The following is a 17,428-nucleotide window of genomic DNA, read 5'->3' as shown; positions in this document are numbered from 1 at the left end:
CCTTCCCCTTATAGATAATAAAACCCATCCATATACTGCTATAAATATCTATCTCATCTTTTTTATAGAATTTTGTGTCATAAGCCTCCAGGATTGCCTGCCTTACCAGTAAGCTTTTAATTTCCCCAATAGAGGGAATTTCATTATTAATCCAATTCTTAAAAATAAGAGATCTCGTAAGAATAATAACCCATTGGATAAATCTATATTTCTCCAACATAGGTGTGTCCGGTCCACGGCGTCATCCTTACTTGTGGGATATTCTCTTCCCCAACAGGAAATGGCAAAGAGCCCAGCAAAGCTGGTCACATGATCCCTCCTAGGCTCCGCCTACCCCAGTCATTCTCTTTGCCGTTGTACAGGCAACATCTCCACGGAGATGGCTTAGAGTTTTTTAGTGTTTAACTGTAGTTTTTATTATTCAATCAAGAGTTTGTTATTTTAAAATAGTGCTGGTATGTACTATTTACTCAGAAACAGAAAAGAGATGAAGATTTCTGTTTGTATGAGGAAAATGATTTTAGCACCGTAACTAAAATCCATGGCTGTTCCACACAGGACTGTTGAGAGCAATTAACTTCAGTTGGGGGAACAGTGTGCAGTCTCTTACTGCTTGAGGTATGACACATTCTAACAAGACGATGTAATGCTGGAAGCTGTCATTTTCCCTATGGGATCCGGTAAGCCATGTTTATCAAGATAGTAAATAAGGGCTTCACAAGGGCTTATTAAGACTGTAGACTTTTTCTGGGCTAAATCGATTCATTATTAACACATATTTAGCCTTGAGGAATCATTTATTCTGGGTATTTTGATATGATTATATCGGCAGGCACTGTTTTAGACACCTTATTCTTTAGGGGCTTTCCCTAATCATAGTCAGAGCCTCATTTTCGCGCCGGTATGGCGCACTTGTTTTTGAGGACAGCATGGCATGCAACTGCATGTGTGTGGAGCTCTGACACATAGAAAAGTCTTTCTGAAGGCATCATTTGGTATCGTATTCCCCTTTGGGCTTGGTTGGGTCTCAGCAAAGCAGATTCCAGGGACTGTAAAGGGGTTAAATATAAAAACGGCTCCGGTTCCGTTATTTTAAGGGTTAAAGCTTCCAAATTTGGTGTGCAATACTTTTAAGGCTTTAAGACACTGTGGTGAAATTTTGGTGAATTTTGAACTATTCCTTCATACTTTTTCGCAATTGCAGTAATAAAGTGTGTTTAGTTTAAAATTTAAAGTGACAGTAACGGTTTTATTTTAAAACGTTTTTTGTGCTTTGTTATCAAGTTTATGCCTGTTTAACATGTCTGAACTACCAGATAGATTGTGTTCTGACTGTGGGGAAACCAAGGTTCCTTCTCATTTAACTATATGTATTTTATGTCATAAAAATATTTAGTAAAAATGATGCCCAAGATGATTCCTCAAGTGAGGGGAGTAAGCATGGTACTGCATCATCCCCTCCTTCGTCTACACCAGTCTTGCCCATACAGGAGGCCCCTAGTACATCTAGTGCGCCAATACTCCTTACTATGCAACATTTAACGGCTGTAATGGATAATTCTATCAAAAACATTTTAGCCAATATGCCCACTTATCAGCGAAAGCGCGACTGCTCTGTTTTAGAAAATTCTGTAGAGCATGAGAACGCTGATGATATGGTTTCTGAAGGGCCCCTACACCAGTCTGAGGGGGCCAGGGAGGTTTTGTCTGAGGGAGAAATTTCAGATTCAGGAAACATTTCTCAACAAGCTGAACCTGATGTGATTACTTTTAAATTTAAGTTGGAACATCTCCGCGCTCTGCTTAAGGAGGTGTTATCCAATTTGGATGATTGTGATTATCTGGTCATTCCAGAACCACTATGTAAAATGGAAAAGTTCTTAGAGGCCCCGGGGCCCCCCGAAGCTTTTCCTATATCCAAGCGGGTGGCGTACATTGTTAGTAAAGAATGGGACAGGCCCGGTATTCCTTTAGTACCTCCCCCCATATTTAAAAAAATTGTTTTCCTATAGTCGACCCCAGAAAGGACTGATGGCAGACAGTCCCCAAGGTCGAGGGGGCGGTTTCTACTCTACACAAGCGCGCCACTATACCCATAGAAGATAGTTGTGCTTTCCAAGATCCTATGGATAAAAAATTAGAAGGTCTGCTAAAAAAGATGTTTGTTCAGCAAGGTTCCCTTCTACAACCAATTGCATGCATTGTCCCTGTCACTGCAGCCGCGTGTTTCTAGTTTGATGAGCTAGGAAAGGCGATTATTAGTAATTCTTCTTCTTATGAGGAGATTATGGACAGAATTCGTGCTCTTAAATTGGCTAATTCTTTCACCCTAGACGCCACCTTGCAATTGGCTAGGTTAGCGGCGAAAAAATTCTGGGTTTGCTATTGTGGCGCAGAGCGCTTTGGTTAAAATCTTGGGCAGCGGATGCGTCTTCCAAGAACAAATTGCTTGACATTCCTTTCAAGGGGAAAACACTCTTTGGCCCTGACTTGAAAGAGATTATCTCTGATATCACTGGGGGCAAGGGCCACGCCCTTCCTCAGGATAGGTCTTTTCAAGACCAAAAATAAACCTAAGTTTCGTCCCTTTCGCAGAAACGGATCAGCCCCAAGGGCTACGTCCTCTAAGCAGGAAGGTAATACTTCTCAAGCCAATCCAGCCTGGAGACCTATGCAAGGCTGGAACAAAGGAAAGCAGGCCAGGAAACCTGCCACTGCTACCAAGACAGCATGAAATGCGGGCCCCCGATCCGGGACCGGATCTGGTGGGGGGCAGACTCTCTCTCTTCGCTCAGGCTTGGGCAAGAGATGTTCTGGATCCTTGGGCGCTAGAAATAGTCTCCCAAGGTTATTCTCTGGAGTTCAAGGGGCTTCCTCCAAGGGGGAGGTTCCACAGGTCTCAGTTGTCTTCAGACCACATAAGAAGACAGGCATTCTTACATTGGGTAGAAGACCTGCTAAAAATGGGAGTGATTCATCCTGTTCCATTAGGAGAACAAGGGATGGGGTTCTACTCCAATCTGTTCATAGTTCCCAAAAAAGAGGGAACGTTCAGACCAATCTTAGATCTCAAGATCTTGAACAAGTTTCTCAAGGTTCCATCGTTCAAGATGGAAACCATTCGAACACTTCTTCCTTCCATCCAGGAAGGTCAATTCATGACCAAGGTGGATTTCAAGGATGCGTATCTACATATTCCTATCCACAAGGAACATCATCGGTTCCTAAGGTTTGCATTCCTGGACAAGCATTTCCAGTTCGTGGCGTTTTCTTTCGGATTAGCCACTGCTCCTAGGATTTTCTCATAGGTACTAGGGTCCCTTCTGGCGGTGCTAAGACCAAGGGGCATTGCTGTAGTACCTTACTTGGACGACATTCTGATTCGAGCGTCGTCCCTTCCTCAAGTAAAGGCTCACACGGACATTGTCCTGGCCTTTCTCAGATCTCACGGATGGAAAGTGAACGTGGAAAAGAGTTCTCTATCTCCGTCAACGAGGGTTCCCTTCTTGGGAACTATAATAGACTCCTTAGAAATGAGGATTTTTCTGACAGAAGCCAGAAAAACAAAACTTCTAGACTCTTGTCGGATACTTCATTCCGTTCCTCTTCCTTCCATAGCGCAGTGCATGGAAGTGATAGGTTTGATGGTAGCGGCAATGGACATAGTTCCTTTTGTGCGCATTCATCTAAGACCATTACAACTGTTCATGCTCAGTCAGTGGAATGGGGACTATTCAGACTTGTCTCCGAAGATACAAGTAAATCAGAGGACCAGAGACTCATTCCGTTGGTGGCTGTCCCTGGACAACCTGTCACAAGGGATGACCTTCCGCAGACCAGAGTGGGTCATTGTCACGACCGACGCCAGTCTGATGGGCTGGGGCGCGGTCTGGGGATCCCTGAAAGCTCAGGGTCTTTGGTCTCGGGTAGAATCTCTTCTACCGATAAATATTCTGGAACTGAGAGCGATATTCAATGCTCTCAAAGCTTGGCCTCAGCTAGCGAGGGCCAAGTTCATACATCAACCATCAGGGGGGAACAAGGAGTTCCCTAGCGATGGAAGAAGTGACCAAAATCATTCTAGGGGCGGAGTCTCACTCCTGCCACCTGTCTGCTATCCACATCCCAGGAGTGGAAAATTGGGAAGCGGATTTTCTGAGTCGTCAGACATTGCATCCGGGGGAGTGGGAACTCCATCCGGAAATCTTTGCCCAAGTCACTCAACCGTGGGGCATTCCAGACATGGATCTGATGGCCTCTCGTCAGAACTTCAGAGTTCCTTACTACGGGTACAGATCCAGGGATCCCAAGGCGGCTCTAGTGGATGCACTAGTAGCACCTTGGACCTTCAAACTAGCTTATGTGTTCCCGCCGTTTCCTCTCATCCCCAGGCTGGTAGCCAGGATCAATCAGGAGAGGGCGTCGGTGATTTTGATAGCTCCTGCGTGGCCACGCAGGACTTGGTATGCAGATCTGGTGAATATGTCATCGGCTCCACCATGGAAGCTACCTTTGAGACGAGACCTTCTTGTTCTAGGTCCGTTCGACCCACTCCAGCTGACTGCTTGGAGATTGAACGCTTGATCTTATCAAAGCGAGGGTTCTCAGATTCTGTTATTAATACTCTTGTTCAGGCCTGAAAGCCTGTAACCAGAAAAATTACCACATAATTTGGTATATCTGTTGGTGTGAATCTGCAGGATTCCCTTGGGACAAGGTTAAGATTCCTAAGAGTCTATCCTTCCTTCGAGAAGGATTGGAAAAAGGATTATCTGCAAGTCCCTTGATGGGACAGATTTCTGCCTTGTCTGTGTTACTTCACAAAAAGCTGGCAGCTGTGCCAGATGTTCTAGCCTTTGTTCAGGCTCTGGTTAGAATCAAGCCTGTTTACAAAATTTTGACTCCTCCTTGGAGTCTCAACCTAGTTCTTTCAGTTCTTCAGGGGGTTCCGTTTGAACCCTTACATTCCGTTGATATTAAGTTATTATCTTGGAAAGTTTTGTTTTTGGTTGCAATTTCTTCTGCTAGAAGAGTTTCAGAATTATCTGCTCTGCAGTGTTCTTCTCCTTATCTGGTGTTCCATGCAGATAAGGTGGTTTTGCGTACTAAACCTGGTTTTCTTCCAAAAGTTGTTTCTAACAAAAACATTAACCAGGAGATAGTTGTGCCTTCTTTGTGTCCTAATCCAGTTTCAAAGAAGGAACGTTTGTTGCACAACTTGGATGTAGTTCGTGCTCTCAAATTTGTTTGTTTGTTTATTCTGGTAAACGGAGAGGTCAAAAAAGCAACTTCTACCTCTCTCTCCTTCTGGATTAAAAGCATTATCCGATTGGCTTATGAGACTGCCGGACGGCAGCCTCCTGAAAGAATCACAGCGCACTCCACTAGGGCTGTGGCTTCCACATGGGCCTTCAAGAACGAGGCTTCTGTTGATCAGATATGTAAGGCAGCGACTTGGTCTTCACTGCACACTTTTTCTAAATTTTACAAATTTGATACTTTTGCTTCTTCTGAGGCTATTTTTGGGAGAAAGGTTTTGCAAGCCGTGGTGCCTTCCATTTAGGTGACCTGATTTGCTCCCTCCCTTCATCCGTGTCCTAAAGCTTTGGTATTGGTTCCCACAAGTAAGGATGACGCCGTGGACCGGACACACCTATGTTGGAGAAAACAGAATTTATGTTTACCTGATAAATTACTTTCTCCAACGGTGTGTCCGGTCCACGGCCCGCCCTGGTTTTTTTAATCAGGTCTGATAATTTATTTTCTTTAACTACAGTCACCACGGTAACATATGGTTTCTCCTATGCAAATATTCCTCCTTAACGTCGGTCGAATGACTGGGGTAGGCGGAGCCTAGGAGGGATCATGTGACCAGCTTTGCTGGGCTCTTTGCCATTTCCTGTTGGGGAAGAGAATATCCCACAAGTAAGGATGACGCCGTGGACCGGACACACCGTTGGAGAAAGTAATTTATCAGGTAAACATAAATTCTGTTTTCAATCCCCATTCTTCTGTTTTATTTAAGAAAAGGGAGTTTTCCCCCAATATTTTAATCTTTTTCCCTGTGATTAGAAGGACTAGATAATCAACTTTACCCCAGAGCTGCCTAATCTTAGTACAGGTGGCCCTCAGTTTACAACGGTTCAATTTACACAGTTTCAGAATAACAACCTTTTTTTCCAGTCATGTGACTGCTATTGAAAAGCATTGAGAAGCAGTGCATTGATGAAAATAGCCAGTAGGTGGAGATGTCCGCTTGTGTTGCAGCAAAGCCAAGCAAGCTGAAATTAATCAGTTTAACCAGACCTGAGCTATAGAGCAGATTTCAAAGGAACTAGATCTTCCTGTTTATAAATCAGTCCAGATTGGAATGCATAGAAAGAACTGTTTGCAGAAAAATGCAAGTGAAGTCTGTGTTATGTGTTTATTTTATTAGGTTTATAATGCTGTTTAGCAAATGTTTTTGTTCATTTAACTTAGTTTAATTATATATTCTGTGTTGTGTGATTATTTTATTAGGTTTATAATGCTGTTTAGCATTTAAAGTCTTCATTTCAAAGCTTTAAAAATAATGTATTAGGTGTTACTTATGACAATTTTGAGAGGGGCCTGGAACCTAACTCCCTCACTTCCCATTGACTTACATTATAAACTGGGTTTCAATTTACAACGGTTTCGATTTACAACCATTCCTTCTGGAACCTAACCCCGGCGTAAACTGAGGGCTACCTGTACATAGAAATAGCATATAGATAATACCCGGGTCCTCATCCCCAAATTTCTTACATTTATTTTCTATCTGGGAATTCCATTTCTGTGCCTTCTTTGGGGTGATATAATCCTGATGAATCAATCTGAAATGTGATTCTCTGAGCTAAGCTGAATTTGTTACTTTTTTAACTGTTTCAAAACTCTTTTGGATGTCCAAATTTACACTAAAGGTAAATTCACTCCATTTGCTAGTATAATCCCTAACAAACCCCTCAACCGCTGGGGCCTGCAGGATACCGTGTAGCAATGAAAGTAAACCTTTTTTAACCCTAGGGCAATCCAAGATGGGATGTTTTTGGAAGATATTTGGTTCTATACTAATCATTTGAAGCAAGTAATGTTTTGCCTGTAAAAAAAAAACTTATCTAATGCTGTTATCTCATATCTTATCTGAAATTCCTTAAAATTATACAGACGTAAGGTCAACGGGTCAATAAGATGATGAATATAATCGATTTTCTTAGCCCTCCAACGATGGAACACCTTGTAACTTAGCCCCGGAATAAATCTGGGGTTGCCTAAGAACGGTAATTGTTTAGAGATCAGAAAACTCTGGCCCAGCGATTTCATCGCCCCCCTCCAGGCCAATAGAATATCTTTATATAGGGGGTCTAATCCTGTTTCCAAGTTCTTTGTCTGAGGCATGTAAAAAAAAAAATAAGGATAGAGGAGCACAGACAGCTTCATCCATTTTACAATTGGTAAAATTATTTATATGTGTTATCCAATCTAATGGGTATTTAAGTAGTGCCGCATAGTTGTATCTTTTAAAATTAGGCAATGCCAAACCTCCTTTAGCCACTGGGAGAAACAGCTTATCTATTCTAATCCTTGGCTTCTTTCCTTGCCAAAGAAAATATTGTAGGGCTTTCAAATTTTTTTGGAGATCTACTAACTTGATCATCAAGGGTAGCATTCTAATCGGGTATAGAATTCTTGGTAGAATAAACATTTCTCCAACATAGGTGTGTCCGGTCCACGGCGTCATCCTTACTTGTGGGATATTCTCTTCCCCAACAGGAAATGGCAAAGAGCCCAGCAAAGCTGGTCACATGATCCCTCCTAGGCTCCGCCTACCCCAGTCATTCTCTTTGCCGTTGTACAGGCAACATCTCCACGGAGATGGCTTAGAGTTTTTTAGTGTTTAACTGTAGTTTTTCTTATTCAATCAAGAGTTTGTTATTTTGAAATAGTGCTGGTATGTACTATTTACTCAGAAACAGAAAAGAGATGAAGATTTCTGTTTGTATGAGGAAAATGATTTTAGCAACCGTAACTAAAATCCATGGCTGTTCCACACAGGACTGTTGAGAGCAATTAACTTCAGTTGGGGGAACAGTGTGCAGTCTCTTGCTGCTTGAGGTATGACACATTCTAACAAGACGATGTAATGCTGGAAGCTGTCATTTTCCCTATGGGATCCGGTAAGCCATGTTTATTACGATCGTAAATAAGGGCTTCACAAGGGCTTATTAAGACTGTAGACTTTTTCTGGGCTAAATCGATTCATTATTAACACATATTTAGCCTTGAGGAATCATTTTATCTGGGTATTTTGATATAATAATATCGGCAGGCACTGTATTAGACACCTTATTCCTTAGGGGCTTTCCCAAAGCATAAGCAGAGCCTCATTTTCGCGCCGGTGTGGCGCACTTGTTTTTGAGAGGCATGGCATGCAGTCGCATGTGAGAGGAGCTCTGATACTTAGAAAAGACTTTCTGAAGGCGTCATTTGGTATCGTATTCCCCTTTGGGCTTGGTTGGGTCTCAGCAAAGCAGATACCAGGGACTGTAAAGGGGTTAAAGTTTAAAAACGGCTCCGGTTCCGTTATTTTAAGGGTTAAAGCTTCCAAATTTGGTGTGCAATACTTTTAAGGCTTTAAGACACTGTGGTGAAAATTTGGTGAATTTTGAACAATTCCTTCATGTTTTTTCGCAATAAAGTTTCAAAGAAGGAACGTTTGTTGCACAATTTGGATGTTGTTCGCGCTCTAAAATTCTATTTAGATGCTACAAAGGATTTTAGACAAACATCTTCCTTGTTTGTTGTTTATTCCGGTAAAAGGAGAGGTCAAAAAGCAACTTCTACCTCTCTCTCTTTTTGGATTAAAAGCATCATCAGATTGGCTTACGAGACTGCCGGACGGCAGCCTCCCGAAAGAATCACAGCTCATTCCACTAGGGCTGTGGCTTCCACATGGGCCTTCAAGAACGAGGCTTCTGTTGATCAGATATGTAGGGCAGCGACTTGGTCTTCACTGCACACTTTTACCAAATTTTACAAGTTTGATACTTTTGCTTCTTCTGAGGCTATTTTTGGGAGAAAGGTTTTGCAAGCCGTGGTGCCTTCCATTTAGGTGACCTGATTTGCTCCCTCCCTTCATCCGTGTCCTAAAGCTTTGGTATTGGTTCCCACAAGTAAGGATGACGCCGTGGACCGGACACACCTATGTTGGAGAAAACAGAATTTATGTTTACCTGATAAATTACTTTCTCCAACGGTGTGTCCGGTCCACGGCCGCCCTGGTTTTTTAATCAGGTCTGATAATTTATTTTCTTTAACTACAGTCACCACGGTACCATATGGTTTCTCCTATGCAAATATTCCTCCTTAACGTCGGTCGAATGACTGGGGTAGGCGGAGCCTAGGAGGGATCATGTGACCAGCTTTGCTGGGCTCTTTGCCATTTCCTGTTGGGGAAGAGAATATCCCACAAGTAAGGATGACGCCGTGGACCGGACACACCGTTGGAGAAAGTAATTTATCAGGTAAACATAAATTCTGTTTTTAAACGCTGCTACCCTACTGATAAGATATAGCGGCATATTAACCCAGTTCCTCAGTCTTTCTGCATTTTCCTGAAGAGATTGAACAATTTTTAAAGGGGCACTGAACCCAAATTTTTTCTTTTGTGATTCAGATAGAGTATGAAATTTAACTTTCTAATTTACTCCTATTATCAAATTTTCTTCATTCTCTTGGTATCTTTATTTGAAATGCAAGAATGTAAGTTTAGATGCCGGCCCATTTTTGGTGAACAACCTGGGTTGTCCTTGCTGATTGGTGGATAAATTCATCCACCAATAAAAAAGTGCTGTCCAGAGTGCTGAACCTAAAAAAAAAAAAGCTTAGATGCCTTCTTTTTCAGATAAAGATACCAAGAGAATGAAGAAAAATTGATAATAGGAGTAAATTAGAAAGTTGCTTAAAATTGCATGCTCTATCTGAATCACGAAAGAAAAAATTTGGGTTCAGTGTCCCTTTAAGCTATACCATTTGATTGAATTCGCTGATAAATTCCCAGATATTTCAGTATCTGGGTTTCTATAAATGGATAGGATTGCATTTCTACTGTTTTTTTTAAACTACAAGATTTTAGATTTAGAATAATTTTTATATACTGAAACTTTACCATAAACTTCAAATAACTCTATTATTCCATTAATTTGTTTTTCTGGAGAAGGATACACACATAAGTAGGTCATCCGCAAAGAATGTAATTTTAAAAATCTCCTTACCTATCTTTGACCCCTCCAGGAGTTTTCTAAGGCTGATAGCTAGTGGTTCCAGTATCAAATCGAAAAGCATCGGAGACATAGGGCAGCCCTGCCTAGTGCCTCTACTTAGGGGGAAGGGAGTCAAGAGATAATTATTAACCAGGATAGAAGCATTTGAATCTGATTATACATTTGACACCAACTCCAAAAATTCCCCCCTCAAGCCAAATTTCATCAACGTTTCTCTCATAAAGCTCCACTCCACTCTGTCCAAGGCCTTCTCTGCATCCAAGGAATAGCAGGAAGGCCTCTGGCAGAGTCGAGAACAATTATTTCAACTCTGGCGATTAACAGTGTCTAGTTATGAGCTAGACATGCCAAACTTCCAGAGTAGATTTAAGCAATATGTATAAATGAGCAATTATAACATGGTCTAATTTAATTATAGTGTTTTATTATTGCAGTATTATTGCCTGTATGGAACTATCTATTTTTTTTAATCAAAAATTCAGCTTTGGAACGGCAATGTGCTCCAGAGCATAACACAGGTGGCGACTGCCAGGTATGCACACATGCATCGCTGCTTTAGCTCACTGGCCATGTTCAATTCAGGATTGGCAGCTGATAGCTGCTTTGCTTTGTGTTAAATACATAGTTCTGTTCAGTTAAAGTGAAGGTCAATTTTCATCAATGAGTGCCCGGTTTTTTAAAATTCTTTTAAAAACAGGGGCATTTTCATTGATGAAAATTAACATTGCACTGGATTTGAAGAAATACTTACCTTTTACTCCTGCAAAACCGGATCGCCGATCTCAGCCTCAGTTCCTCTGTACTGACGTCAGAAATGACGAAAACCGGCTTCCTCCAATCATGGCTTGCACCCCAGAGCGTCCAGCTTGTGATGCCTGGCTGTGATTGGAGGAAGCCAGTTTCGTCATTGCTGTGGTCTACAGCAGGAAGAAGAAGGAGGGGGATAGTCGATCCGGCTTTGCAGAAGTAAAAGGTAAGTATTTCTTCAAATCCAGTGCAATGTTAATTTTCATCAATGAAAGTGCCCCTGTTTTTAAAAGTATTTTTAAAAACCGGGCACTCATTGATGAAAATTGACCTTCACTTTAATACAGCAGTAAATAATGCTCTATGGCATAACAGCATTTTATTATTACTCTTTAATTTCCTAAAGCAATGATTCCCAGCAGTAACATGGCACAACTCCAGAGGAACAACACTTTTGCAGCTTGCCTTTTTTAAACTCAATATATCATGCTGGTACTAGAAATTGAAAGGTTTGCCAGATTTATTGCATCAAGGCTGATAAGGATCAAAAGACTAATTATTTTGGTGAAAACACATAGAAAAAAACTTTACAAGAATTCCACTTTGTTATAAAATATATATTTACTTATTTACTATATGGTAATGGTACTTGTCTTGTCAAACATTGGGACTGTTGGAGTTGAATAACTTGATGTCCTTTTTTTGTGTCTTTTCTAGGATATGACAGATAACAGCAACCATCACATAGTAGTGAAGGCAAAGTTTAATTTTCAGCAAACCAATGAAGATGAGCTTTCCTTCTCCAAAGGAGACATAATACACGTGACGCGGCTTGAGGATGGTGGCTGGTGGGAGGGTACGCACAGTGGGAAAACAGGATGGTTTCCAAGCAACTACGTCAAAGAATTAAAGTCTTCCGGTAAGTAAAGTCTGGGTTCCTAAAACTTCACCAATGTTTAAAAAATATGTTAAATACACATTGTAGCAACTAGCATTTAAAGTACTACAGTAAAAGGTTAGAAACTATAATCTGTGGGTAGTGTGTATTATATGTAGTTAGATATAGTAGTTTCTTATGTGAAGCTGTCATCCAGTGGGGTGCTTGGGAATAAATACATTGTACAAGTAGAATTCCTAGTGGCCTTTCACAACCGTGAAAATTGTACGATAATTTAGGACCAACCAGAAGACTAATTTACTTCTGTTCCAATATCCAGCTCTCCTTTCACCACTGTGCAGGGACTTCGGTTTTAAATGAAAAACATTTGATTCTCTAAGTACAATTTATATATTACAAAATTGTTTTAAAAGTATTTGAAAGTCTAGTTTTGTAAGCAAATATTTGCTAAACAGGGACTTACTGATCAAAAGCTCTCTTAAGTATGTTTGTCTTGTCTTTGATGTAGCTGGTTACAAACAAATGAAAATGAGCTCTTACACTGATCAAGCAATCACTATGTAGAATGTTTTATATTTAGACTTCTCAATCAAAATGATACCATGGGTGAGAAGATTAATAATGAATAATAGAACTCTTCCTTTAATAACCATAGTTTGGATTCTTTGTTTAGTACCCCAGTAATCCACTCAATTGTAGTGGTGTGAAATATCTGTATAGTTCCTAAAAAAATAAATAAAAAATACACAGATACTTTGGAAATTGATTACTTGTTTTTTTTCTCCTGTTAAGTGTGGTCAGTCCACGGGTCATCATTACTTCTGGGATATTAACTCCTCCCCAACAGGAAGTGCAAGAGGATCACCCAGCAGAGCTGCTATATAGCTCCTCCCCTCTACGTCACACCCAGTCATTCTCTTGCACCCAACTAATAGATAGGATGTGTGAGAGGACTGTGGTGATTATACTTAGTTTTTATATCTTCAATCAAAAGTTTGTTATTTTAAAACAGCACCGGAGTGTGTTGTTCCCTCTCAGGTAGAATTTGAAGAAGAATCTACCTGAGTTTTTTTGTATGATTTTAGCCGGCGTAGTTAAGATCATCTTGCTGTTCTCGGCCATCTGAGGAGTGAGGTAAACTTCAGATCAGGGGACAGCGGGCAGGTTCACCTGCAAAGAGGTATGTAGCAGCATATTATTTTCTGAGAAATGGATTTGACTGAGAAAATACTGCCAATACCGATATAATGTAAGTTCAGCCTTAAATGCAGTAGTAGCAACTGGTATCAGGCTGTCATGTATGTATATTTACACTTCAGTATTCTGGGGAATGGCACTTCACTGGGATAATACTGTATGCATAAGACTCTTAGCCTAACTTGCAGTGGGAACGGCTAGCAACAGGCTTTCTAATGACATTTCATTTATTGAGGTTAAACGTTTTGCTGGCATGTTAAATCGTTTAATTATCTGAGGTACTGGGTGAAAAATTGTTTTGGGCACTGTTTTTTCCACTTGGCGGTCTTTTTATTTAATTTAAGTCAGTTTACTGATCTTCCTCACTGTTGTGTGTGAGGGGGAGGGGCCTATTTTGGCGCTTTTGCTACGCATCAGAAAATTCTGTCACAAGTCTGTTTTCTTCCCTGCATGATCCGGTTCGTCTCTACAGAACTCAGGGGTCTTCAAAAGTTATTTTGAGGGAGGTAATCACTCACAGCAGACCTGTGAGATTGTGCTTGACTGTGATAAAAAACGTTATATTCTGTACATTTTTTCTGCTATTTAAGGGTTAGTTATCCATTACTAATGGGGGCAATCCTTTGCTAAATTGTGTTTTTACCGGAAAGAATTTGATGTTATAGTTTCTCCGGTTTATTGTTTTCTCAACTGTCATAACTTTTTTTCTGTGCTTCTTAAAGGCACAGTACGTTTTTCATATTATTTGTAAATTGCTTTGAAAAGTATTTCCAAGTTGCTAGTTTAATTGCTAGTGTGTTAAACATGTCTGACTCAGAGGAATATCTCTGTGCTATATGTGCTAAAGCCAAAGTGGAGCCCAATAGAAATTTATGTACTAATTGCATTGATGCTACTTTAAATAAAAGTCAATCTGTACAAATTGAACATCATTCACCAAACAACGAGGGGAGAGTTATGCCGACTAACTCGCCTCACGTGTCAGTACCTGCATCTCCCGCTCGGGAGGTGCGTGATATTGTAGCGCCGAGTACTTCAGGGCGGCCATTACAAATCACATTACAGGACATGGCTAATGTTATGACTGAAGTTTTGTCTAAATTACCAGAACTTAGAGGTAAGCGTGATCACTCTGGGGTGAGAACAGAGTGCGCTGATAATATTAGGGCCATGTCAGATACTGCGTCACAGTATGCAGAACATGAGGACGGAGAGCTTCATTCTGCAGGTGACGGTTCTGATCCCAATAGAGTGGATTCAGACATTTCTAATTTTAAGTTTAAGCTCGAAAACCTCCGTGTACTGTTAGGAGAGGTATTAGCAGCTCTGAATGATTGTAACACCGTTGCAATTCCAGAGAAATTATGTAGGCTGGATAGATACTATGCGGTACCGGCGAGTACTGACGTATTTCCTATACCTAAGAGGCTTACAGAGATAATTACTAAGGAGTGGGATAGGCCCGGTGTACCCTTTTCCCCCCCTCCTGTATTTAGAAAAATGTTTCCAATAGACGCCACCACACGGGACTTATGGCAGACGGTCCCTAAGGTGGAGGGAGCGGTTTCTACTCTGGCTAAGCGTACCACTATCCCGGTGGAGGATAGCTGTGCCTTTTCAGATCCAATGGATAAAAAAATTAGAGGGTTACCTTAAGAAAATGTTTGTTCAACAAGGTTTTATATTGCAACCCCTTGCATGTATTGCGTCTGTCACGGCCGCAGCTGCTTTTTGGTCCGAGTCCCTGGAAGAGACTCTTGACTCAATAACTATAGATGAGATTTCAAACAAGCTTAAGACACTTAAGCTAGCTAATTATTTTATTTCGGATGCCGTAGTACATTTAACTAAACTTACGGCTAAGAATTCCGGATTCGCCATTCAGGCACGCAGAGCACTGTGGCTAAAATCCTGGTCAGCTGACGTTACTTCTAAATCTAAATTACTTAACATACCTTTCAAAGGGCAGACCTTATTCGGGCCCGGGTTGAAAGAAATTATCGCTGACATTACAGGAGGTAAAGGCCATGCCCTGCCTCAAGACAGAGCCAAACCTAAGGCTAGACAGTCTAATTTTCGTTCCTTTCGTAATTTCAAGGCAGGAGCAGCATCAACTTCCTCTGCACCAAAACAGGAAGGAGCTGTTGCTCGCTACAGACAAGGCTGGAGACCTAACAAGTCCTGGAACAAGGGCAAGCAGGCCAGGAAACCTGCTGCTGCCCCTAAGACAGCATGAATTGAGGGCCCCCGATCCGGGAACGGATCTAGTGGGGGGCAGACTTTCTCTCTTCGCCCAGGCTTGGGCAAGAGATATCCAGGATCCCTGGGCGTTAGAGATCATATCTCAGGGATATCTTCTGGACTTCAAATCCTCTCCCCCAAAAGGGAGATTTCATCTGTCAAAGTTGTCAACAAACCAAATAAAGAAAGAGGCGTTTCTACGCTGTGTACAAGATCTTTTACTAATGGGAGTGATCCATCCGGTTCCGCGGTCGGAACACGGACAAGGGTTTTACTCAAATCTGTTTGTGGTTCCCAAAAAAGAGGGAACCTTCAGGCCAATCTTGGATTTAAAGATCCTAAACAAATTCCTAAGAGTTCCATCGTTCAAAATGGAAACTATTCGGACAATCCTACCCATGATCCAAAAGGGTCAGTACATGACCACAGTGGATTTAAAGGATGCTTACCTTCACATACCGATTCACAAGGATCATTACCGGTATCTAAGGTTTGCCTTCCTAGACAGGCATTACCAGTTTGTAGCTCTTCCATTCGGATTGGCTACGGCTCCAAGAATCTTCACGAAGGTTCTGGGTGCTCTTCTGGCGGTACTAAGACCGCAAGGAATTTCGGTAGCTCCGTACCTAGACGACATTCTGATACAAGCGTCAAGTTTCCAGACCTCCAAGTCTCATACAGAGTTGGTACTGGCATTTCTAAGGTCGCATGGATGGAAGGTGAACGAAAAGAAGAGTTCTCTCTTTCCACTCACAAGAGTTCCCTTCTTGGGGACTCTTATAGATTCTGTAGAAATGAAGATCTACCTGACAGAAGACAGGTTAACGAAACTTCAAAATGCATGCCGTGTCCTTCATTCCATTCAACACCCGTCAGTGGCTCAATGCATGGAGGTGATCGGCTTAATGGTAGCGGCAATGGACATAGTACCCTTTGCACGCCTACATCTCAGACCGCTGCAATTGTGCATGCTAAGTCAGTGGAATGGGGATTACTCAGATTTGTCCCCTACTCTGAATCTGGATCAAGAGACCAGAAATTCTCTTCTATGGTGGCTTTCTCGGCCACATCTGTCCAGGGGGATGCCATTCAGCAGACCAGATTGGACAATTGTAACAACAGACGCCAGCCTACTAGGTTGGGGCGCTGTCTGGAATTCTCTGAAGGCTCAGGGTCCATGGACTCAGGAGGAGAGTCTCCTGCCAATAAACATTCTGGAATTGAGAGCAGTTCTCAATGCCCTTCTGGCTTGGCCCCAGTTAACAACTCGGGGGTTCATCAGGTTTCAGTCGGACAACATCACGACTTTAGCTTACATCAACCATCAAGGAGGGACAAGAAGCTCCCTAGCAATGATGGAAGTTTCAAAGATAATTCGCTGGGCAGAGTCTCACTCTTGCCACCTGTCAGCAATCCACATCCCGGGAGTGGAGAACTGGGAGGCGGATTTCCTAAGTCGTCAGACTTTTCATCCGGGGGAGTGGGAACTTCATCCGGAGGTCTTTGCCCAAATACTTCGACGTTGGGGCAAACCAGAGATAGATCTCATGGCGTCTCGACAGGACGCCAAGCTTCCTTGTTACGGGTCCAGATCCAGGGATCCGGGAGCGGTTCTGATAGATGCTTTGACAGCACCTTGGACCTTCGGGATGGCTTATGTGTTTCCACCCTTCCCGATGCTTCCTCGATTGATTGCCAGAATCAAACAGGAGAGAGCATCGGTGATTCTAATAGCGCCTGCGTGGCCACGCAGGACCTGGTATGCAGATCTAGTGGACATGTCATCCTGTCCACCTTGGTCTCTGCCTCTGAGACAGGACCTTCTGATCCAGGGTCCCTTCAAACATCAAAATCTAATTTCTCTGGAAATTGAACGCTTGATTTTATCAAAACGTGGTTTTTCTGAGTCAGTAATTGATACCTTAATACAGGCTAGGAAGCCTGTTACCAGAAAGATTTACCATAAAATATGGCGTAAATACTTATATTGGTGCGAATCCAAAAGTTACTCATGGAGTAAGGTTAGGATTCCTAGGATATTGTC

The 17,428-nt window shown here is 41.9% G+C and overlaps 1 protein-coding gene across 2 annotated transcripts in view; it reads left to right on the top strand.

Moving 5' to 3' along the window:
* The window catches only part of ARHGEF7 (Rho guanine nucleotide exchange factor 7), a 657,452-nt gene that overhangs the window by 187,571 nt on the left and 452,453 nt on the right, over positions 1–17,428 (top strand). For both annotated transcript variants that reach the window (XM_053707777.1, XM_053707776.1), the window contains exon 5: positions 11,766–11,967. In XM_053707777.1, coding sequence (XP_053563752.1) covers positions 11,766–11,967 — 202 coding nt within the window. The remainder of the gene's footprint in view (positions 1–11,765; positions 11,968–17,428) is intronic.

Source organism: Bombina bombina, chromosome 3 (genome assembly GCF_027579735.1).
Source record: "Bombina bombina isolate aBomBom1 chromosome 3, aBomBom1.pri, whole genome shotgun sequence".
Lineage (NCBI taxonomy): Eukaryota > Metazoa > Chordata > Amphibia > Anura > Bombinatoridae > Bombina > Bombina bombina.
Note: the sequence above shows the minus strand (reverse complement) of the source record. Positions and strands in the feature narration are given on the sequence as shown.